Below are 25793 nucleotides of genomic sequence, written 5' to 3'. Positions count from 1 at the left end.
ATTTTATTATTAAAATAAAAAAAAATACAGCTAATTGGAAATATATAAATCTTAATGATTTGCACATAAAAAAAAAGTTTATCGCAACCACATAAAAATGAGAAATTCGATTAATTCAAAATGCAAAGAAAAAAATCGGTAGCAACTAAAACGCCACAACAAACGCCAAACAAACAAATTATACACAAATTTTTTTCTTTTTTTGAATCCGATATACCTCAACAATAACGTCATTCATTATAACCACAATCAACTGGTATAATGATGTAATAGTATCTCACAGAGATACAAATTGAAGGTCAAGATATATGCGCACAATGAGAAAACAGATTTAGAAGTGTCTGTTGAGAGAAGCCAATTAGGCAGAAGTTGGTTTCAATTTTATAAGCGAATAATTTAAAATAATTAATTAGAAAAACAATTTTTAATTAATTTTTAAAAAGAATATTCTAATAATTAATTATTTTATTTTAATTACAATTTAAAATATGGTTACATACCAAATTAATTATAACAGATTTGAATTGGAATATAACCACAACTATTTATGAAAAACTTGAGGCATGGAGAGTTCTCTCTGAGATAGTGATTTCTCTTAGATTTAATAAATATTTAATTATTTATTTTTAATATTTTTAGTATAAAAAAGTATTTAAAAAAAATGTCATTAATTAAAAAAGCGCGACTTTATAAACAAGCACAGTCAGCTAGCTTACACCCAAAAGAAAATATTAATTAATTTAAAGGAATTAAAAAAAAAATCTTTTTGTTTAAATTTCAATTGTTAATGCAGCATACAATCAAATATGAGATAATGTGAATATTTTTAATTTTGAGGTCAGCAAATAAACTGTCGCTTGAGTTTTTTTTGTTTTTTTTTTATACAATAATTAAGATAATGTAGATAAAAATTTTGTTTTATGAAATAATATTCTTAAATGGTTATTAAATTTAAAAATATTAAAGCATATCAAACGTAAAAAAAATTCTATGAAAAAATATTACGTTACTCTTTAAAGATTTTTCTTAATATGACGTTGATAAATGGGTTTCTTATAAGTTCGTATCAGAGAAGATTATGAGGTGATGAAAATTTTATAAATTACAAACTTTATCAAATCGTATAAAATTTCTGGTTTTTGATTAATGATGACTTTAAATGTAATCATAGAATATGTAATATGTAGCAAACAAATAATCATGTTTTTAATAAATAAAGGAATAATTTGTGGGACACAATCTTGTCTCTGTATTTACTCTAATGGATACTAGACAAAAGTAATTGATAGTCTTTAATTTAAAATTGAACCAAATCACTGCTTATTAAAATATTAATATTTTTAATTATTTATATTTTTATATTAAATAAAATGTTTTGAAGTCAATAATGTCGAAAAGATATTTCTATGAATTGAAGAGTTTTTGAATGGTAGTGACTTACAACAAAATTTTGTTTTTTTATTAATTTAATTTATTGTCACATTTAAATAAAATTATTCTTTAAAAAATTATAAATAATTATTATAAAATTATTTTTTATTTTTTGAGTGAGTAAGTCTTAAACATGTTGAGAGTGAAACCTAACAATCATTGTTTTGTTTAATCCCAGACTGTAATTTTGTAGTTCATGTCAAACATGAGACGTTAAAATGATATTTGGGCCGATTCATTGTCTGGATCCTTGCAGATTCTATAAAAATCTGATTCTAATGAAATTGTCTTTGAGGTCTGAACCATTTTCTAAAACATAATCTTACAAATTTTTTTTTTGTCTAGTGGAAAAATTGAGCAAAAAATATTAGCAAATAATAGATAGACAATTGGATAAGCAAATCAATTCGAGCTGAGTATATATATTTCAAAATACAAAATGGAAAAGATTAACACTATATTCCTGTAGAAAAATTAGCGATCTCATTGAGATTTCTGGTAAATATAAAAATACAATGCGGTTATTAACTGAACACTATCCATTAAAACAATAAGGATTGAATATTTCCTTAATAGATTTTTAACTCAACTTTAAAAAAAAAAAACAAAAAAAAATTTGGTCACTGTTAAACTTATACGCAATGCAGTATAAATGTGAAAAATATTTACATTGTAAATATTAAAAAGAATCTTAAAGAAGTTCTTTGTTTCTAATAATCGCCCAAAAAGGTTTTAAAACTTTCGAGTTTTACATAATACTGTAATAATGGGTCACCAAAATAAACCATTCTAACCACGAATATGAGTTAACAGGTTGTTACTAGGTTCTAAGTAGAGTGAAGCCTTGCGGCTTTAGCAGATTTTTAATACTGTTAATCGAGATTAACTGAACAGAAGATATTCAGTTCTTCAAATATGTATCAACATATCGCTTATTGCAAATGTCTCATCTACCTCCAAACAGAACAAACATTCTGTCTAATCAGACAGACCCATCATGTTAAGATGATAATGTAGATTACGATAATTCATTAAGTAATCTGTTAACAGTCTATCAACTGTATTATATTAGAAAGCGACATACTCTTATGACCGTATCAGTTCTTTACCTTGGTGGTTGTACGGAGTTTATTTAAAACTCACTTATTTATTTAAATTATTTTACTCAACATCTTTCTTACGGCTTTATAAACTTAAAGCATCGTATAACTCCATTGAAATTGTTGAACGTAATAGTGTTTAACTTTCTTAGATTTCATTTATTTATAAACTCAAACGGAATTTTAAAATATTTTCTTACCTATTAAAAAAACTCGAAACTCTTTCGAAATAGTCTTCCATTTAATATTAGAGAAGTTTTAACTTTTTTTCCATTGAGTGTAAACTTCTATTTCAAGTTCTATAAACATGCATAAATAATTTGAACTATTTTCGAATTTAATTTGCTCCAAAGAAACGAGTTTATTGTAAAATTGAAAAAAACTTAATTCGGCGTTAATGAATATGCTCTAATACTGAAAAGTAAACTGCTCACAAATATAAATAAATTAAAAAAAATTAAATAATTATTTGCATAAATAAATATTTTAAAAAATGTTACCAGAAAGACAATGTAGAATTTTACTGGCTTTTTAGTGCTCATTAGTACCATAAATACGTGTAAAAATATCTTATAAGGCAAAGAAAGCCGTTAAAATTGTGGCTTATAAGTAATTAACTGCATTATGAAGTTGGTATGCAATATTTATGGCATCAGAGAAGACTTTAATTAGATATGCAGCTCAGGTTAGCGAAAACAATGAAAAATTTAAAAGAAAAAAAAATTATATTAAAGTTTTACAACATTTTCAAATAATTTTGTTCGAAACTTTTCTATGAATTGTGTCTGTCAATAGTGTGAAAATTTTAAAGAAAATATTTCAAATAAAAATTTCACTCAAACAAACTTCAAATGACATTAATGATTAAATAATTAAATAAATTACAACGCTAATAAACGCGTCACCAAAGTGCATTAAACTGAAGATAGATTGTTTGTTTTTTTCATTATAAAAAATTGTTAAAAAAATTTTCATGATTATCACTTGAGTTTTTTTGCTATATATTAACTGCAGTAACGCAAGCAAAGCCGACACAGTAGATTACAACACTTTCTTCTTAACCCTTTAGTGTTGTAGGGTTTTTTGTTAACAAGTAATAAATTTACCTGGCTCTGAAGAGGAACGTGATGTTGTGGCTGATGAACTCGTGGAAAGCATTTCACATATATCAGTTTGTACAGCAACGCTTACTTTTATTATTTTTTGCTCCTCCATTATGTTTTATAATTAATTTAATAAAATTTTTTAAATTTATTATTTTGTAATACTTTAATAAAAATTTCTTTAATACTTTTTAAACAATTAATTTATAAATACTTTATTTGTTTTATTTGAGTATTATTTATTTAATAATTGTGTGTGTCCCTGATTTAATTCTATTTCATTATTACTTCTAGAAAACCAAGTTTTAAATTATGAAAAATTAATATAATTATTTAATTTTTAATATAACATTAAATTATTTAAAGGTTTTGAACATACATATTTTATTTTATTTATTTTTTTATAAATAATTTTTATTTTTGTTTTCGTTTCGAATATTTAATAAACTCAATCATATTATTATTACTGTTTAATTGTAAAATATTTTTTTTAATTTTTTTTTGTTATTTAATTGGTAATATAGCATTAAATAATCTAAAAGTTTTTAATATTTATATTTTATTTATTTTTTTAAATATATTTTTTTTTGTTTTACTTTTGTTTTGAATATTCAATAAACACAATAATATTGTTATTGTTGTATAATTGTTAAATATTTTTTTTAACGAAATTAATATTATATTATTCCTTTTTATTAATGAGATTTTTTTTATTTATTTATTTATTTATTTATTTATTTATTTATTTATTTATTTATTTAACAATTAGTTAAATATTCTTTTTAAGAAAATTAATATTACATTATTACTTTTTTATTAAAGAGATTTTTTATTTTTATTTATTTATTTGTGAATTTAACACTGAAATTAATTTTTATTTTTATCATAATATCAATATAATTAAAATTAATATGTTTTTAACATTTTATTAACATTAACATTAGTTAATGTGTTCTTATTTTAATGAACTATTTAAAATTTTATTGTTATTATATTGTACTTAAATTTTATTATTTTTGCATAATATGGTTTAAACTTTACTGAAATAGATCACTTTTATAATTATTTAAGTGTTTTAACTAATTAAATTTTTCTATTTAACCTATTGAATTTTTTTTAAATTAACATTGAAATTTGTTTAGAAATTTACTTGAAGAATAATTTTTAAAAGCTATACTTAATTTTATATATTATTATTACTTACATGCAACTTACTATATTATGGGTAAGTGCATATTAAATGTAATGTTAGCCCTTTTATTAACCTATTATACTTTTTAGTTAAATTAAAATTTTTAGAGCAAAACACTCATAGATTTCTTGTAAAAATTATATTTCATTTAACATAAATTTGTGAAATGTATTTGGTCAGTGTACTTTAAGTGCAGTGTTAACCTTTTAAATATACTTAAATATATTTTTTTTTTGAAATAAATTTAAAATCACTTCTAGAATTGTCATAAAATTTTATATTTTATTTAACATTAATTATTATTATGTTACTAATAAATTTGTGTTTAAATTTGTTAAATATATTTTTTCAGTGTATTTTAGGTGCAGTGTTAACTTTTTAAATATCCTAATAATATATTTTCTCTAAATAAAGTTAAAATCCCTTCTAAAATTATCATAAAATTTTTATAATTTATTTAACATAAATTTTTATTATGTCTAGAATATTTTTATCAGTGTATTTCAAGTGCAGCATTAGCTTCGTTAATGTACTTTCATATTTTTTCCAAGTCAATTTGAAATTTATATAGCAAAACCACTTGTAGAATACTTGTTAAAAATTATATTTATATTATATATTATATTAAATTCAAATTTGCTTTATGGTTTAGAATATTTTTGTCAGTGTACTTCAAGTGCAGCGTTAGCTTTTTCACACCCTTTTAAGACTTTAATGTTTACATTAAGTTGACCTAGTTTTCCTTCATTGCGGCTCTTCAAGTATTTAGGTTAGCCGCATGTGCATTGCGTGAGTATTTACAATATTAATTCACAACAAAAGAAAAATAATAAAATAAAATATCTCGATTCATCAAAAAAGCATTAAAAGTTCACGTTTTAATAGAAACAATTAAGAAATGTTCTTTTTAATATTGTGTTTTTTTTTTAATATGTAAAATTGAAATCTTAAAAACAATCTTATCTGCACTTTCAAGACTTTAAGAGATTTTATTTTGAATCAATTTAAAAATTATTGTTTTATTTAATTTATTTCAAACCCCCATTCAATGTTCATTAATTGTTATTTGTGCAGTTCGCTTTTATGAAACAAAACCAACAAAAATTTGTATTTATTGAAAAAACGATGAATGTATTTTATTACAGTATATTTTTGAAAAAAAAAATGAGTAATTTGCTTTTAAAATAATAAAATTTAATTAGTTACACTTCAATTTTATGATTTTTTGTTTTTATATTTATTGCAATAACAAATATATACTAATATATATCTACATATTTATATATATAAGTATATATATGTAATGCGGAAATTGTTTATATAAAATTATTTTTGCATCGACACTTATATATGATTACAATGTATACACATTTTATTTACTTATATTTTGTTGTAATTTTTTTAATTATTATTAAATTTAGTATCACAGCAATTTAGGAATTTTTTTAAGTATTGAGATGAGATTCACTGTTGCAGACAACAAAAACACGTACGACGCACGTTGTTTTTAATGAATTAAAAAGTTAATTTTCATGAGAACTAAAAAAAAAAACAACCACTTTGACTGCGCATAAAATTTACACTGAACCCTCAAGTCACTTATAGAATTGCTGCGCGCAAAATAAGCTTATGAGCGGCAACAGAGCAGAGCAAAACTTGAAATGTTAAAATAACATTGACAAAATACAGAAACTGTTAGCAGAGATAACACAGATGTTAAGCTGTTACAGCAAAATATTCACATACAGTTTTAAAGTCATTGTTGTATTTTGTGAAATAATTGGGGTGAGAAAAGTGTTTTGCAGACATTTTTATTAATTTTATTCAGTATTTTTAGTGCAGTTAATTAGCATTTTTTATTTTTTTTTGTGATTGTATATATTAATGTAAATATTTAACTTCAATTAATATCTCGAAAACTGATTTCAAAATGAAAAATTAGAATATTTTACAGAAATTTTTATCAATTTTACTTTTGTTTTTAATTCTAATTAACTAGCATTTATTTTCCTTGTTTTTTATTTAATGTTTTATTCTTATAGAATTGAAAATATATATTTATAAAATACTAAAAGTATAAAAGTAAATGTTACTTTTATATGAATTATAGTCCTTATAAAATATCTCTATAGTTGATGGATCCTCTCAATTCTTTTTATTTTGTTTATATATTTTTTCTCTTCTACATACTATGCTTTTGAATCTATTCTTATGATTCTTAGGTGTCACAAAGGTTTTTGTTTAGTTTTTAGAACATATTTGGGAAATTGCGTCATATATAAGTAGTTGGCCAATATTTTAATGATGTTGCGTAGCTTTGTTTTTACCAAGAGTTTGGCGGGATATACTAGAAGCATTTTTTGTCGAAGCGTTTTTACAGTTCACCAAGTTGGTTATGATTACATAAATATTATAAATATTCTATTTAGGAAGTAATAGTTTAGTGGGTGCTATTTTCAAGACCATTCGGGACATGTTTGTCAAGTATCTTTAAAATATAAAAGTTTTATAGTTGTATAAATATATATATAATTTCTTATACTTCTAGTGATATAGTCTATGTGTATTAATATGCGTTGATTTAGTGGAACCTTCAATGAACAAGGATTGCAGATGAAAGCAAAACATTTTGCGGACTCAGTAAAATTGCCACATTCCAAGTAATAACTCTATTTCATTTAGTTTAAATTTTAAATAAATTTAAATGGTTAAGTTGAATTTACGTCAATTTCATAATAGTTTAGACAGAAATATGTGGTGTTCGATCTAAGTACATGATTTTCTTTGAAGCAATAACTCAGAATAATAGACAGATAGTAGGTTTGACACTTTTTTTTTAGCAAAAATTTAGGAAAGTTTAAATTAGTTCGATAAATTTAGGTTTAAAAATAGAAAATGTTAGTCCTTTAACAAATATTGTACAGTAAATAATTTTGAAATTTTAAAAACATACTCGTTCCTTATATCGAGGGAGTCATAGCAGGTTTAATGTCTGAAGTATTTTACTTGCAACTTCCACTTTAATTGTTATTTGTTAAGGACACAAACATTAAGTTTTAAAATTCTTAAAGCTTAATAAAATTAATTGAATTATTTTTCATTCGTTTCAAGAAACTGCTTTCAGTTAAAGAACTTTCAATTAAATTAATGGAAGGAATAGACAAACTTAAGGGCGCAGCTGAACTTTATGAAGTTTTGTCGTTGACCTTACGTCGCAAATATAAGGCGTGTATTTGTAGTAACAAAAAAATACACGTAGTCATACAAAAAAAAAATACACATATCTACAAGTGTTAATATTCATAAAATATAAGAGCTTTTCTTGCAGTATGCTATTGTTAGTTAATTTCATATATGAACAGCTGTTTCTAAAAACAAAATTTTTCCAAAACTTTCGATAATTTAAATATTATAAATGTGGGACTAACAGTTCTTATTTATGATGACGCACAATGTTAATTTATTTGTACATGTACAATATATGTATATAAAATATATGTATACAATCATATACATCATTTCTATTTTTTGTTAATCTTTATTTAACCACTGAGGCACAAAAAGTTTTATTTAATCTCGCTTTAGTAAAATTTGCATGTTTATTTTTTTATTGTATTTATATATCCGTATCCCCTCTGTAACACAGAGCTGACATGGTAAATAAAATATTATTTAGATATTGAGGAACTCTCGAAAGCAACGATGCATGACTTTATTTCATCGTATAACGGCTTTTAGTCTATTTTAAAAGACTTTGCAGAAAACAAGAATATGTAAAAAAAAATAAAAAAATGTTTGTTGTTTAAATTATATATTTTTGTTTATAAACAAAAAAAAAACCAAACGATAAAATAAAAAAAATTAAAATTAGAAATTTTTTTAATTGTGTGCTTAAATTACGTCAGCATTAAAAATTAAACTATATTTTTTTAGGGGTACAGTGATCTTTCTTATGTCGGAAAAACGTTCGAAAAACAAAAAAAAAAAAATACAGGGTCACATAATTAAGAGCTTGGTTCAAGTGAAATTTTTATAATACTTGTAATATGAATGGTGATACCTCAATTCAAACAATACTTATTTATTTCGGTATATATTGGTATATATATGCATATTAAGCATATATAAGTACAAATATTTGTACAATAAAGTCTAATCTTTTTATTAAAATTTGATATCAAAACTATTCTTGTTAATTATAGTCGTAACTTTACATTATAATTGTTTACATCATCATAAACCACAGTGGAGTAAAGAGAATTTTAAAATATTTCGCAAAGGAAGATAAAAAACTTAAATTGCAAAACATTTGTGATTTTTTTAAAAAAATATATATTTTATAAGCATTTCTCAGAGAGAGAAATATACTTAAATTTATTTAAAAAATCTATTAAATTTTACCATATATTGGGTCTTAGTGGAATATTTTTCTATTACCATATTATTTTAAATTGTAGAAATAACTAAATGTCGAATATTTTTATTAATGGCTTCTAGGCAAAGACTAGATCAAATTATAGCATTATATAAACAATCACCAAATTTTATGAAATTTATTGTCACAATATTTCTTATAAGATAGATTTTGAGTTCTAATGTAATCATAAGCACCGGTTATGGTTAATTCTTTTTAGTGAGAACAGAGTTTCCTTCTCTGTTCAAGAAACGTTTAAGCGCTCTTTTGTTACCATAAACGGGATCATCCAAATCTTACTCTTGAAATTAACTAGCCCAGTTGGTAAAGAATATATTTTTTAAAAAGTCTAAATTTTAGATATCCGCCAGGTTCGTTAGTTTATTTTAGGAATGTCTAAGTAGTTTTGAAAGGCTTGGGTATTTGCAAAGAGAGTTTTCCGTTGTTATTTTTTTCTTCTTCCTTGAAGTTTCTGTATTTTTGGTTGAAAAGGATATACAATTTTTTACATGGGTACAATGACCCGGTGTTCAGCACTGCTAAGAGTTTTGTCACTTCTATATTGGTTCCACCTTTTATCGCTATTTTGGTAAGATTTTCGTTAACGATAGATTGAACCTTTCGTTATTTGGATAATATTGTAATTTTCCATTATCATTCTGTTCTTTTAAGAAAATAATTATGGATTAATCATATACTGCACTGATTATTCACTAATCTTGGTTTTGCACTGCTTTACTACTTTTTGATTATATTTATATGACTCATAAAATTGTGTTATTAATATTTTAATAATTTCATAAAGTAAATTCTATTATACAGTATTATTTTAAATTTAAATAAGATTTTTATGGAGTATAGTAAAAAAATTTATTATTTGAAGTTTAGAATATTTTAATGGAATGTTTCTTTTTTATATTGTACTATATCATTCTGATATGGTATATATGGTATATATCATTCTAAACAATAATAAAAAAAGGAGAGCTTATGTTGGCAACGTTGTGAAATATTAAATTAATAAAACTTCCGAGAGAATTTTAACTATAATATAATTGCAGTAGCTTATTGGTTATCAGACATATTTTTTTTGCTTCTTCATAAGATACTAAATAGATACTAATTTAGTAGTTCTCTAGTATTTCTTTTTACAGTCCTTTACTTTTGTTAGAGTATAGTAATATCAGTTCCTAAAAACTTTGAAATAAATTGTTTACGATATCATGGACTGATGCAAAGGTTATTGGGAATGGAAATAACTAAGTCAGGTCAATGAAAACTACACTGAAAATTTATTACTAGTGAGATGTGAGCTTAAGTGACTAGTTTTTTATTTTTAAGCGGACATGTTTCTGTTAACTGTTATCTTTCAAAGAACTCCGACAACTGCAGATTCCGTGAAATGAAAACTACTGGTGTGCTGCGGTTTTCAGGAAACGAGTATAGTGTTACCATTTGATTAAAGTTAAACCGTATGAGATCTGGTATGTTAAACCACAGGATATTCTAAGAATAGTCTTAATTAATAGAAGTAATTTGTATCCATATTAACTTAGGAGATCCTTTAAATGATTTCTTCTTATTTTTACTTGGCAATATTACAAAAATAAATTATTTAAATATATTTATATATATGAATTTATATATATAAATATATAAAATATTTACATGCATTTTTTTATATATATGCATATTTTTTCTCAAATATTCCACATACAGATGTATCTCCAAACTAATTGACAGAAGAACTGTAGTACCATGTTAATGCTTCTGAGATATTTCCATGAAGAGCAACAAATACAAAATATAAAAGATGAATATATTAATTTTAATTTTTATGTTAAAAGATTTCGATGAAATTCTGTGAACATGCATTTTAATATCATAAAATTATTTATTTAATAAAACATTTAGGTTCCCAAACATAAAGACAATAACGCGTAAAAATGTTATATCCAATGAGTTTTTTTGAGTAATTTAATCTACTTAGAAATGACTAATGAAGTTTTAAGTAAATAGATTCACACATAATGTTTTAAATGACATCAATATATGAGGTTAGTAAACAAAGACAAACAATATAAAAACTATAATATAAATGTTATAATCATTTACATTATTAAAAGTATTGGAAATATTTTTATTAAACATATAATTCTAGACAAAACATTGATAAAGTTTACTTTCATCAAAATGTTTATATGAATATATATTCATATATATAATAATTACAGACAATGAGTAATGTGAAATTCAATAGAATTTACAAACCTTATCAAAAATTAAAGGAAGCGTACGACAAATTTAAAGTACGTTTACATACAGACTAAGAGAGATAAGTGAGAACTTATTGCAACTGTAAAAATGAAAATTTTTTGTTATTAAACAAAGAATAATGATAAAAAAACATAAACAATTTTTTACTAACACAGACAGAACAAAATAATATTTATAAAAAAAAACCTGAACACTCATTCATAAGTAAGATGGAGAGATTAAATTATTGATAAAGTTTATAATATTAACTACAGTCAGATTTTTCTTTGAAAACTTTTAGCATAATTCTAAAAATAATAATGAAGAGTTCTAGGTTATTAATATCGATTTTATCATTTATTAAATTTAGTTTTTTTTTTTTTGAAACTCAATATAATTCTACAAAGAGTAACAGAAAGGTATGAGTTATTATTAATTTAGTTTATAATATTTACTATGAAGTTCAATCTTTTTTGGAACATTCTTTACATAATTCCAAAAAGAATAATGACGATTTTTAATTTAGTTTCTAACATTTAATAAAATAAGATCTTTCTTGCAAAATTGTTTATATATTTCAAAAAAGAATGACAATGCGGTATATATTATTAATTTATTTCGAAATATACACACCATTTTTATAATTATTGCAACGGAATCAATTATTTAATTGGATTCGTCATTTGTTATGATCTAAAAGGTAATTTAACACCTGTTGATTGAAAATCAATTCTACTGACTTATTGTATTATAACGAATCGTATTTTAATTTTGATGAAGTAAGGATACTTAATAAACACGATGGGTCTGGTACACAGTTCAGTGATCAATAACCAAAATAGTGATAATAAAAAATCTAACTCGACCAAGGACAACATTTTTTTTTATTATTTTTTTTGATTACCAGATAGAGTTAAATCTCTATTTAAGTTTTAGAGTAGGAATTTGTGTAAATTTAAGAAAGGCGTAGAGCTTTATTCCTCTGATAAAGCGAGCAAGGGTTTTTTATATATGTTTTAAAGAGAACAGACTTGAATAGGATTCCAACCCAGACCATGTGTGGAAAAAATTTTTATTACTGGCAGACGTATCGTGTATACGGTTTTTTTTTAATATTGTTTAAAAAAACAATCAAAAATATTAAAAACATAAATTATTGTGATAATAAAATATTATCTACTTACTTGTGAAAAGTTTGATCTCTCTAGGAAACCCTTTTAAATTACTATATAAGGAGTAATCAATTTACTAATTACTCAATTAATAATTCAATTAATAATTAAATAAATTTAATTCAATTTTTTTAACAATATTTTAAATACACAAGAGAAATTATTTTAAATTATAAGTTCACAGTTATGTAAATAGTTATAAAGTATTGAGTTCGAAATTTTTATTATAAATAAATTTTAATTATATTATTTTTTAAAAATTTAAATATATATAATATACTAAAAAGATTTATTGTCTACAATACAACACAAATTACAACCAAAAAAAAAATTACTTATTAAACAAAAATGAACACAATATAGATTTAACAAAAAAATAATAATATAAATAGGAAATATACAACAAAGGTGTGCCCATTACCGCGCATTTTTTTGGATTAGTTTCTGTTTCGTTTTTACATTAAGCATATTTACAACATTAATTAGGCAATAATCAACAATATATATTTATAATAAAACCACCAAGACTAAATATTGCACATTTGACAAAACACAAAAAATAAAAATAATTAAACAGAAAATCATACAGAATTAACATTTATATATTATAAACAAAAAATATATTGCCAAAATATTTTTAATGACTAAATGAAGAAGACATATTTTTATTTGAAATAAAAAGTCTTGGGTTTTGTTTAATTAATTTAAATATATATAAACTTTATTTTATTAAGACAGAATATATTTATGTAAATAAAATTGTAAATAAATTTTTAATTAATTTTAAATATAAATAAAATCTCTAAATAATTATTAATAATATGTCAAATGCATAAATTATAAGTACAAAGTAATAAGATTTAAAAGTATCAAATACTTGCTTTAAATTCGTTAATATAATACAAAAATATTACATATTATATATAAAAAAATAAAAGCAAAATAAATTTATATCAAGGCAGAAAAGAAAAAAAGAAATTATATGTAATTTATAGAGAAAAAAATCAACTGAATTAAAATTATATAGAAGAAAATAAAAATAAAAAAATTTTACATATAATTATATATAAGGAATAAAACACATCAAAAAAAATCGTTAAACACTTTAAAAAAATAACTCAAACAAATTAAAAGAGGTTCTGATAAAAGAATTACAGAAAAAATTTTTACAAAAATTATTATACATTAAAATTAATCAAAAAACTATACAACAAAATTAAAAATTTAAAAAAAAACAGGAAAAAAAACAAATATAAAAATAAGGCAATTTAATATAAAATAATTTATATAAATATAATAATATATATTTAAATAATAATGTGTACTTTAATCATTTTTTATACAGCTTTTTTTAAAATATGATAAATATTTATTAAACGGCATTAGCTTGTAATTAACTAGTGTATATAGACTTCTTAGGGTATTCATAAAAAATCTATAAAGCGTAAAATTCTCAAGAAAATTGCTCAAATCCAAAATGTAATCGATAGCGCGTGCGATAAAACGTGTAATGGGCGCACATTTGCAATTGGCATGCACGAAGTAAATTCTTAACTCACCTTTAGTCTGGCTAACGCATTGCGTTGAGAGTACAGTACCAGGTGGTCCACGTAGTACCGATTCCAGACAACGTATGTTGTCGCGACAAGTGTTAATGATTTCAGACTAAAATATTAATAGTAAAATAGTAAAAAATATAAAATCAATTTAAAATAATATTATAAAAGAATTGACTACGTACATAATCTTCAGGACGTAATAGATGACAACGTATTTTAAGTGCACGTGTATCTTCCAAACGATTACGACTTTGTTCTAATAAATTGCGCATTTCTTTTTCATCATCAGAATCATCACAACTAGATGAAGTTGTGGCTGGTATTAGTTTAATACTTTTTTCTAAATTTCTAGAAGAACGACGACGTTCATCAACTTTACGCCGTCTGGTGGATGTATCGCTTTCAGAGGTGCGACGTAATGATTGCGCTGAATGACTCATACCAAAGTCAAGTTTACGATTAATCGAATCTGTACGTTGTTGTTGATAATTGAACTTTTCACCGTTCTTCGGTGTCAAAGCATTAGCTGATGATGACAAAGATATGGTGGGACTACGCGGTTGATTATCTGAAGAGTCTAGTAAAAAGAAAATTAATTATTAATAATTTAAAAATCATATATAAATATAGAATGTACAGTAACATTTCACATACCTTGACACGATTTACGTCGTACTTCTAATGTCTTACGTCGACGCTCGTATTCTAATTCGAGTGCTCGACGACGTCTGGCGTGATCGACACTACTTACAATTGTGTCTTGTGTTATAATTTTTGCCTCATTTTGTTGCAATGAATCCATACGTGGTGGTGACAATGAATCTAAATTGTTGGCAGCCGAAAGTGATGAACAACAATCTGATTGCGAATCGATAAAATTGCTGTTAAAAGTGGGAGACGAAAACCGAAATTTAATATAAATATATTTTTTATATTCTTTGTTTATATATATATAATATTTATACATGTTTATATATTAAATACATAATATATATTTCAATAGCTGAAGGTAACACATACCGATAATCATCGCCAAATTCTAGCAGACGTCGTGCTGCATCTGAATCAAAGCCTTCAGAATAATTTTCTGAATTGTATTTCTCTTGATAATTATCCCAGGCAGTCTCTGAAAAGCTGCTATGATGATCTTCGGTACCTGTGGTATATTCTATGAAATAAAAGAATAACATTTTATTTAAATATAATTAAAGTAATGCTAATTTGTAGAGTAGATAATATAGAGTAAAGGTAAATGGTTTTCAGGAAAGAAAACTCTTAGGTGAAAGCGCTCTTAACCTATAACATATGTTAGCACTAGCATTACAGGGTGTTTTTTTTTTTATTTTCACATTGATATAACTTAAGTCTTAAGTGCAGTAAGAAACTTATTTCATATGGAATTTTTGTCACCAGAACAGATTAAGAGCTCTTTTCCAGATTTAGTTCTGGACTTTGTTTACAAAGCTTTAATGGGTTTTGTTTAATCAATAGTGAAATTGGTATAATAGGACTCTTCTGGTCGCAGTACCGGCTGTTGGGCAATTACACGTTCAATAATAGCTTCTTAAAAAATTGTTTTTGCATATAATACGAAAATAAAAAATTATTATTGTTGTTATTGTTACTTTTGGAGATTTATATAGCACGAAAAAAACAAAAATGAGAAAACGAATGCATGTATAAGGATTGAAAGGTTGAGTGAGGAGAGAATAGTTTGTTTGGGATAATAGAATATATAGAGTAAAGTAATATAGGTTGGGGAGTAAAGAACAAATAAGTTTTCTGATACTCCTTTGGCCAACACTAAATATACCAGGATTGAAACCAGTTATACTATTCAATAAAGAAAATTCTCCGCTTAAAAGTATGTAATTTTTATGAAACATTTAAACTGGGGACTAACAATATTGTATGATTAAGTGAGATGTCCATTTATGAAACCCGGACGCTTTCACTGTATAATATTAGTTTTTTTTTTATAAAACTGAGATCTATCTAAAATTGTTTTAAGAGTTTTATTAATTTTTTTTTTAAATTTTGTAATATTAATTTTGTCACAGCTGTTTTCAATAAACAAAATATTGATTCATCAGCAATTTTTTTTTAAAAATTTAAGCTTATATTCATTACAATCTATTATTTAACTGAGCTAATGTTTATGAGTTCAAAAAACAAATTTAAATAATAATATTTTTATCAACTTTTCTATACATTAAATACTACTGTTTTTGTATACTCGTATTTTCATTAAACTTTGTACCAATTTTTTTTATCTGGAATATATCTGTACCATATAGATAAAAACTATATAAAAAAGTTGATATTGAAAATGTTTTTTTTTGTTTCATTGGATGTTATAAAAAGAAATATATAAACATGGAAGCATTTAATAGATTACAATTAATGGGTGCACTGTAAAATTGCATAAATAATGAAAGTACCTCGCTTTTGTGGCACTGGTGTGACGGCTTGAAACGCAAAGAAAGTGAGTATTTAAAGTAAATTGTGCAATATTTATAGTTAATACAAAGAGTGTTAAGTTAAATATATATATAACTTAAAGAAATAAATTAAATTGTAAATAGTTTAATTTTAAACTAATAACAAAAAGCAATTTTGTGGTTATAAACAAAAAAATAAAAATAAAAAATAAATCAAAATAAAATTAACATATAAAACTTTATAAATGAATTAATAAAAATAAATAAGCTTAAAAGCTTATATATTTTTAAATACATATTAAATACGTAGTATTGTAACTTACCTCCTTGCTGCTCCTCATCATTCATATATGTGGCTAATGCAGCTAATGAGCCTAAACGCGCCTCACTTCGCATATACGCTGTAGTGTATGAGCCAACACGGAAATTGGGTTTCATCAATTGTGCTTCTTCTTCGCTTTCATTTTGTTGTTGCTGTTGCTGCTGCTGTTGTTGCAACTGTTGTTGTTGTTGCTGCTGTTGTTGTTTTGATGCTGTTGCAGTGGCATTGACATTAGCAATTAGTTCCGTTGATGTTGAAGCGGTACTTTTTTGCAAATTCAACAGTGCCGCAGTTATTTCTTGTATTTGCTGAGCTGACATTGATTCACATGATTTCATTAGCAACGTGTGTGTTAATTTAGGAATTTCGGTCGTCTCTTCTGAACCGGAATCGGTTTTTTTGCCTATTGAATAAGCGGCGGCAGCAGCAGCTGTTGTTGTTGTAGAGTTTGAAAGTTTCTTCTTGCGTGTTTTGCGACGCTTAAGTGAACCTTTACTATCATACGTTTTAACAGCTGACCTGTTATGTGCAGCTGATGTGGACGCAACACGCGGACGTCTTGGTGACAATGAATCTAATGCTGATTCACTTATCGAATGTGTAGCCAGATCATTTGTATTATTCACATTTTTAGCTACTTGTGTTGCAGTGGTTAATTGTGACAAACACGATACTGACCATGGACGTTCAGATTTACGACGTGTATTATTTTGACGTCTATTGACTGTTTTGACGATATTTAAACTTTGATTGCTGCTGCCACAACCATGTACAACAGCATTACTATTTGTTATCATGATGGGTTCTGCAGACCCACCCATATGTTCTGTAGAATTTCCATAAGAATTTGTGCTTGTTTGCATGCAAGTTGCTATAGAATCGGTAAAACCTTCTGAAGAATCAGAGACTTGTTGTGGTATAGAATCTGTTTCAGATGCTTCACCAGAAGCTTCACAATCGTCAGTACGATTGTTAGCACCTTTAAGATTATTGCTACCATTTAGCGTATCATGAGTTTTGTTATGCATTTGTGACGGTGTTGTAGGTTGATGCTCCAGCCACTCCTGACAAAGAAAATGATATTATTTATTTTTTATTATTATTATTTTTTTTGGAGTATATACATATGAAATAACAAAAAACCATATGCTTATTGCATTCACTCACCTGTACACGCTGTTTAATGGGTCCCGGCATAATGACTTCGCGTTTCTTCACTGTTGTTGATATTTTCAAAGCGGCGGAATGTTTTTGCTTGGTTGGCGTCTTGAGCGCTTCGTCACGTACTAAATGCTCTGCTTCAAGTACAAGTTGCTTAATGGATTCATGCGATACTTTTCCCTGCAATAAGTAATTAAAACAAAGACATGAAATACACACATAGAAAACTCAAATAGAAAAAGAGTAAAGAGAAATTAATATTACTATTAAGTAAAATAATATTTTATATAAAAATACATATAGTATAATATGAGTAAGTATACTGTAGATATGTGCAAGTAGTATTTGTGTGGAAACGGGTTAATAAAACTCAACTGCTAACTAAATGCGAAAGCACAGTTTAACTCTAATAATGAAAACGGTAGACGTCTGGGCGGGCGGTCACTTATCGCTACTGATGATAATCATGGCTCTTTCATTTGAACGCTCGACTTTATCTCGCTCCTTACACTCTTTCTCAAATAAACAATATACTCAGTTGCAGAAATCTAAGAGTGATTTTCATGCACTTTTTTTTTAAATATATAAAAATAAAAAACAAATGTTTTCGTTTGTTATCTTGGAACTCAATGGATGGTGTTTAATATTTTTATTTTTAAAAGTTAATACATATAATTCTGACACCTCGCTGTTTTATTATGTTTTTTTTTTTTGGCAATTTCGAACAAAATAAAATTGATAATTAAAAGAATTTCAATAATTAATATTCTTATACTAATTTTAGACATTTTTGTAGATAAATTTTGCACTTCATTAAATATTTTTTTATTTGAATTATATATACATATATTTAGCTATGAGATCAGACTTTCCGTTATAATGCATACAATTGTACTGTAATTGTATGCATTATTGTTTGATTTATTACATCAAACAATTTGCAGCATATTTGGTCCACACTAACTCAATTTGAGCTATAATAGTAAAATAAAAATAATAAAAATATATGGACTTAATGTGATAGAGAACATGTGTTGCCTTATCCACATATAGTGACTAATAGTCTATTCACACAGCACAAGTAAGCATAATTTTTTTTGTAAATAAACAAATATGATAAACCAAATTAAGATAAATTTAAGATTTGCTGTGTGAACAGGTTTTTAGCGAAACAAAATCAGTTAAAAGAGGAAAATCACAATGAAAGAGCAAAATCACTATTACTTATGTTGGGTAAATAGAGTTTTAGTCATAAATTAACCAGAATTAAGTATGAACGAAACCAAATACAGAGATTTTTGAATATTTCGCTACGAATGAATATAAGATTGTTTAATGTCAATGTTAAATTGCCACTTTTATATAGCAGTTAGACCAAGATCAGTATATTTTTGAAACTGTAATAAATATTTTTTGAGAAAAGTTACCCTGATGATGACTATAGAATATAGTCGAAATATCGGTTCAAATAAAATCTTTTAAAAAACAAAATATTGTGTATTATCTAACTACTGACAAACTAGTCCGTTAAAAAACAAAATTATTATGAAAAGTGTTATTATATTAAAAGTATTATTATAATTAATTTTATGTTTTTCTTTACATGAATAAACTTGCGAATATGGGAAAAAATTGTTTATTGTACTTATTGTCTACCAAAAAATGAATCTGTACTAGTAATCTAGTAGTCAAAGAAGTAATAATATAATATAATATCCTTCCTTTTTAAATCGTTTGCCTACAAGATAAGTTTAGGTGAACAATACAACTCTACTATAATTAATTCGTCAAATATAGAGCAATATTTGCTATTTTTCATATAAAATTCATACACACTCCATATAAAAAATATGCCAAAGAGATGCGATAAGAATAGGTATAAACATACACTATTTATAAAGAAATTATTACTATTACATAAAAAATGTTTTGAACTGAAGGATGTCTCGATTCAAAACAATATAGTAATTCGATAAAGCAATTGTTCTCTTAACATTGAGTATTTGTCGATATTTTTTACATTGTGTGAGTGATGTTAATTCCATGTTGGTCTCAGTCACTGCGAATTTTCAACTATAAAACTAATTGGCATTGCTTAAGATATAGTACACTTGGGGACTAGTACATAAAGCACTACTCTTATAAAAAATGAATATTTCTACTCATTAGGTAAAGTAAAAGAAAACTTTGACTAATCGCAAGCAGAAAAGTAGACAAAAACTATTTTATTTATGTAAAGTTTTAAATAGCATTACTATGCAAAATGCTATTTAAAAACTAATAGATTGTATATATTATTAACAAATAGATAGTTTCATTTAACGATATAATAAAGTTTACATCATCAGTAATTATGAGCTCCTTTCAAATGTAAACCAAATTTATTCACACGTAACATGGAATGCTTTAACATATTTAAAACAATTTTACTATTTTGTTAAAATCAAATGCATATATATATATATATATATATATATGTATACAGTGTTTTTATTTAAAAAGATGTGCTGAAAATTGTTGAAGCATAATGAACTTCCGTTAAAAATATTCAATTTAGTTAAATTTATGCTCTAATAAATTTTATATATGATTATAAGCATAAAGAGCATTAAAAGTTTATTGTTTCAAATTTACAAGTAATTACCATGGAGAATTCAGAACTTACAGATACATAGAATAGTTCACATATTTCTCATAAACAAAACATTACCAATGAATCTACAATTAGAAATTCTGTTTCTGTTCAAATTTAATTGAAAATTCAAGGTTTTCCCAACAATAAAAAGTGAATTGCTTTAGCCTCCAGAAATGCTTGGCATTTGATTTTCCATTGATTTTTTTAATGTTCTTGAAAGTACGAAACGAAAAGTGAAAAATTAAAATAAGCTTAACTGATTTGGGTGAGCCAATTAATTTTATTACCTGAAATGTTTTTTTTTAATAGTATAAATACTATTTTTAATTATTTATTTAAAAGTTTTTGTAATCATGAAATCGTATAATTTTTTTTTGGTAAAATTTGAATCTTATATATTACTTAGATAGATTATTTCTCATAAATTGCATTTTAAATTAATGTACGAATTTTTGATATTATATATGGGTTATGAGATTATTCGCGAATGGTAAGAAAACAGCTTTATTGAATTCTGTTAGGCCCAAACAGTGGAGAGCAAAGTATATAATGAACTATAAACTTACTAAAGTGAAAACTACTTCAAATCACAACAGAAGAGATATAAAAATGTATATTGAACTAACGTCACTTAAAAGAAATGACAATGATTCCTGCGAAGTTTTGGAATAAAGAATAAAATTATCTAAAATAAAAGATAATGGAAAATATCTTCTTGAACCATTGTACATTCCCTTTCATAAGTAATAATAATTATAAAATGTAATATATATATATCATATATATATATATATATATCATATATATATATTATATATTATATCAATATATCATATATATATCATATATATATCATATATATATCATATATATTATATATGATTTTTATATATAGTCAGAATTTGTGAGATCAATAATGTGTCAAGAAACAATTTGTAAAGATATATGCAATTCTACTGGTGTATTATTTTGTCTTATTTTTGCATTATCTGCAACTGCTGGTACTTTCTTCCAGCAGCTTTAGTTCATTTTTTAATTTAATTGTAACAACTGTAACGTGGGGAAATATAGTTTCCATAAGCGAATATGGATTTTTATTTAGTATTTAAATAGGACTAGATAGAATAAAAAGATTTAGAATGGTCACATTTTTATCCATTAAATATTGTTATTAAAATTTTTGTCCAACGATTAATGGTACGAATTGTCCAAATTTTTTTCAGATAAATTGGTTTGAAAACCCATAATTTACAAAATCCTATATTTCATTGGAAAATAAAAATATCAACATGATGGAGGTATTAATTGTCTGACTAGATAAGTAATTATATTGAGAACTGGTGTTCCATAAACTACAAAGTTTTGAAAATAAAAAGGAAAATAAGGATGTTTGGGAAAAGAATCGGTTAAAAATGTAGATATTAAAAAAATGAACCATTGTAGCACTAAAGTAGTCTCTCTTTCTCTATGAAATTATTTATAGACAGATTTATTATTATCTGCCTATAATTATTCATAAACTATTAGTCATATAATTAAGAGAAAGGTAGAAAGGAACGTAACGAGCTAAACCTTCGACAAAGTGTTAAAGGTGCACGAGTTTTGAATAATTATAAAACACAAGAAAAAATAATATATATTATTTATTACTAACAAAATAAAAATATTTATTTCTTATTTTTTGACGTGCTCTTCAAATGTGGCGTTTTATATAAGTCATCAACATTTTTTTGCACTCTCTGATAGTTTTTTAAAGTAAACTTCTGAATACGGGCCTGGAAGTAAATATTATCAAAAGTTCGTAGCACTAACAGCTAGTTGAGTGAGACAAGTACTATTATTTTAAATTATAAAATTAATTTTAATTAAATATTTTTGTAGCAGATATTACGTCAATATTATTTGGTTCATTAGAGGTTTGACGTTATTGTGTTATTATCTTTTATATTATATATATATAATTATTTTAAAATGACTTGTATTTATATGCATATAAATATATAATCGAATTTTACAGAATTATTATACATATGAGATCTAATCTAATTTTTGTATCTAATTTAACTTAATTTTATATTATATATTTAATGTATGTATTTAAAAGTATACACGCCTATCTACTATAATTAACAAATTGAATATATAATTATGCAATATTATTTCGCAAAGATACTTATCTTCTTTTGCAATTCACTTTGAAACGAAAGATATCATTTAACAACTATAGATAAGAAGATAATGTACATAACAAAGGGATAATATTAATAAAAACTGTTACTGGGGGTTTTGTGAAGTTAAACATTTTCTATATCTTTATTACTAATTTCACTTACTAAAGTGCATTGTATAAACGAAGGTCTAAAATATAGAAGTTTATATGTCAAAATTAAGTATGCAATATTTTGCTAATGGATCCCTCCACTGTTTTTAATTATTTATTATATAAAAGCCTTGTTTTATAACTTACAAACCTTCAATGGATCCCATATAACTGTTATGATATAACAGATATATAAATCATATAAAGTACTTACGAAATCTTAAATGTATAAAAGCGCAAATGCCGATATTTAATGTCTAAAAATAACAAAAAATTTTAGGAAACTAAAAAGATGACATTTGAAAATTAGGATCCAACTAATAAATAAGATTTAGAATGACGAAAAAACTTCTAAAAAATTGAGAAATTAATGTTTGAGAATCTTTATTATCGTTCTTATGAATTACAGAACTTGATTCGACCGGCAGAACTGTCATTTAAAGCTGTTAGTGACATTATGATTATGACATTTTTGGCATGAAATGCATCGCTATATCAATGGTGTCAAAAAATCTCAATTTTAAGCAAAGAGAGAATGGAAAGCAAGTTGATGAATGACTTCTTGAGCTTCTATATTATGAGCGCATTATCTATAGTTTTTTAAATGCATTTGGTTTATATAGAACTATTGCAATAATACTGACTGCATTAAAATTATTTATCTGATACTGATGCATTATTGATTGCTTTACAAGTATTTATCTGAGTCATCTAAAAATAGATAATGTGTGAGGGACAAATAGATTGTTACCAAAAAAAAAGTGATTAGTAAAAATGAATATATAATAAGCAATCAAAAGAGTCTTGGAATCATTATAAGCATTATAGAAGTAGCAATCATTTTTGTATTATTATTATCTCTTGAACGTGGTCCTAAAATTCTTTCAGGTCGATAATATAGCAGGTTTCCTAGTGTAAATAGTTCTAAATTAAAATCAACAAATGGTTTTCATATGGATATGCTTATGTTATTGACCAATTTTTAAAAGATGGGGCAAAAAGTAATCGACACCAACACATTCTGTGAAATGTAGAGTGAAACTTCAACGTATTTTATCTGCTATTGCCATAAAACATGTCTAGTACTTTCCCCGTGACTTCAATAAACCGTATGATGTTTGGGATGTTTGGGAACCTCACTTAGATCAATGGATTAAATTTCATTGGAGTGAATGTTAGGTGGTTTATTAAGAAAGCAGTTAAACTTTATCAGGTTACTAAACAGAAGAGTGGGGTTTTTACTTAAAGCTATTGAATTTTAATTAATGACTGGACGTTCTTTTTAGGCGGAGAGTAATGGGTAACAGTGCGAGATTCCTTGCTAACATGTTCTGTCAGCCTTTAATTGTATTTTTTTTCTCACATTGTCAAATTCAGCTTTAACTAAGGGAATTTGTGGATCTCGGTGGACATTTTCATTTTTAATATACCATGGGGCACCAGTAATTGTACGCAGTATTTTTGGCTGAGCTCTTTGGATAATTCTAATATTTGAAGCAGTAGTAATACTAAATAGCTGGATATCTTATGTCCAAATTGGTTTTATGATGCTGTTATACAAAAGTACTTTATATTCTAGATACAGAGCTCCCAAAGCTCTAGATTTATTATAAATGAAATAAATAATGGAAGAGATAAGAATAAAGTTAATGTTTAATGATTATATGTGAATAAAGAAATAAAAATTTATGTAGAACCATTTTTTCCTGTAGGTCCTAATAATGTTTTAAATTCTTTCTGAAGAGTTAATAAAATATTATTCTTGAACTAAAAATGTTTAGTAGCCTTATCAATTAATTTAAAAAGTTCGACTTTTTATTTCGTAGTATACTATTAGCCAATAAAATAATAAATAATTAAAGTCTTCTGATTCTGATCTTCTATAGTTTGTGTCGCTTATATTCAACAAAATATATTAAAATTTATTGCTTATGTTTGAATTTTTTATATTTTGTTCATATATGCATTTTACAATAAATAAATATAATTAGTATCTTCCTTGAATTGAAGTCGATATTTTTATTTTTAAATCTTAATTATAATTTATGTTGTTAATATAATTATGCTTCTATCATAATTATAATCTATTTGTGTATACAATTTGTAGCGTTGCTTTAATTGCTAAACGAGTCTTCATGTATATATTGTATAAAAAATATATTAATAATTTATTATTTAACATATAATTTAGTATACATATATATAATTTAAAATATAATTTTCAACTGGAAATTAACGTATAACATAACAATATCACTTTTTCACATAAATTTATGTATCGCAGTTATTAAGTAGAAAATAACCGAAAGGCACTTCCACCAAAACCATTTTTACCCACAGTAATTGGAGTCAAGTTTTGAAAAATTATAAACTTCACTAAAAACGGAAACAATTTTTCTTTTAAATATTATACAATTAAATTTGTATGCAAATTTAAAGAGTTGACTACATTCAATATTGCATATGTAAACTGGTAAGTTTATGTACTACAAAACCATAAATTTTTTTAAATAAAATAAAAAAAATATATATTTTCCTTTTATAAATTCAAAATGAAAACTGCGAACGTTCGAACGGAAAAAATAACGATTAAATGATTGAGATAACGAATTGACAACGCATTTTTTAGGCACATTAAAATGTATCTACGTGATTTAGAGCAGCTAATGTCACTTAAAAAGGCTAAA

The 25793-nt window shown here is 24.7% G+C and overlaps 1 protein-coding gene across 1 annotated transcript in view; it reads right to left on the bottom strand.

Moving 5' to 3' along the window:
- Nucleotides 1-13994: 13994 nt before the first annotated feature.
- Nucleotides 13995-25793, bottom strand: part of LOC119666469 (putative uncharacterized protein DDB_G0277255) — a 55491-nt gene continuing 43692 nt past the window's right edge. Inside the window, exons 6-11 of the mRNA XM_038075750.1 lie at nucleotides 18158-18331; nucleotides 16992-18054; nucleotides 15248-15395; nucleotides 14882-15108; nucleotides 14410-14804; nucleotides 13995-14333 (exon numbers count right to left, since the gene is read on the bottom strand). Coding sequence (XP_037931678.1) covers nucleotides 13995-14333; nucleotides 14410-14804; nucleotides 14882-15108; nucleotides 15248-15395; nucleotides 16992-18054; nucleotides 18158-18331 — 2346 coding nt within the window. The remainder of the gene's footprint in view (nucleotides 14334-14409; nucleotides 14805-14881; nucleotides 15109-15247; nucleotides 15396-16991; nucleotides 18055-18157; nucleotides 18332-25793) is intronic.

The sequence above is a fragment of the Teleopsis dalmanni genome, chromosome 1 (genome assembly GCF_002237135.1).
Source record: "Teleopsis dalmanni isolate 2A chromosome 1, ASM223713v2, whole genome shotgun sequence".
Classification (NCBI taxonomy): Eukaryota; Metazoa; Arthropoda; class Insecta; order Diptera; family Diopsidae; genus Teleopsis; species Teleopsis dalmanni.
This window is presented reverse-complemented; position numbering and strand designations above follow the sequence as displayed.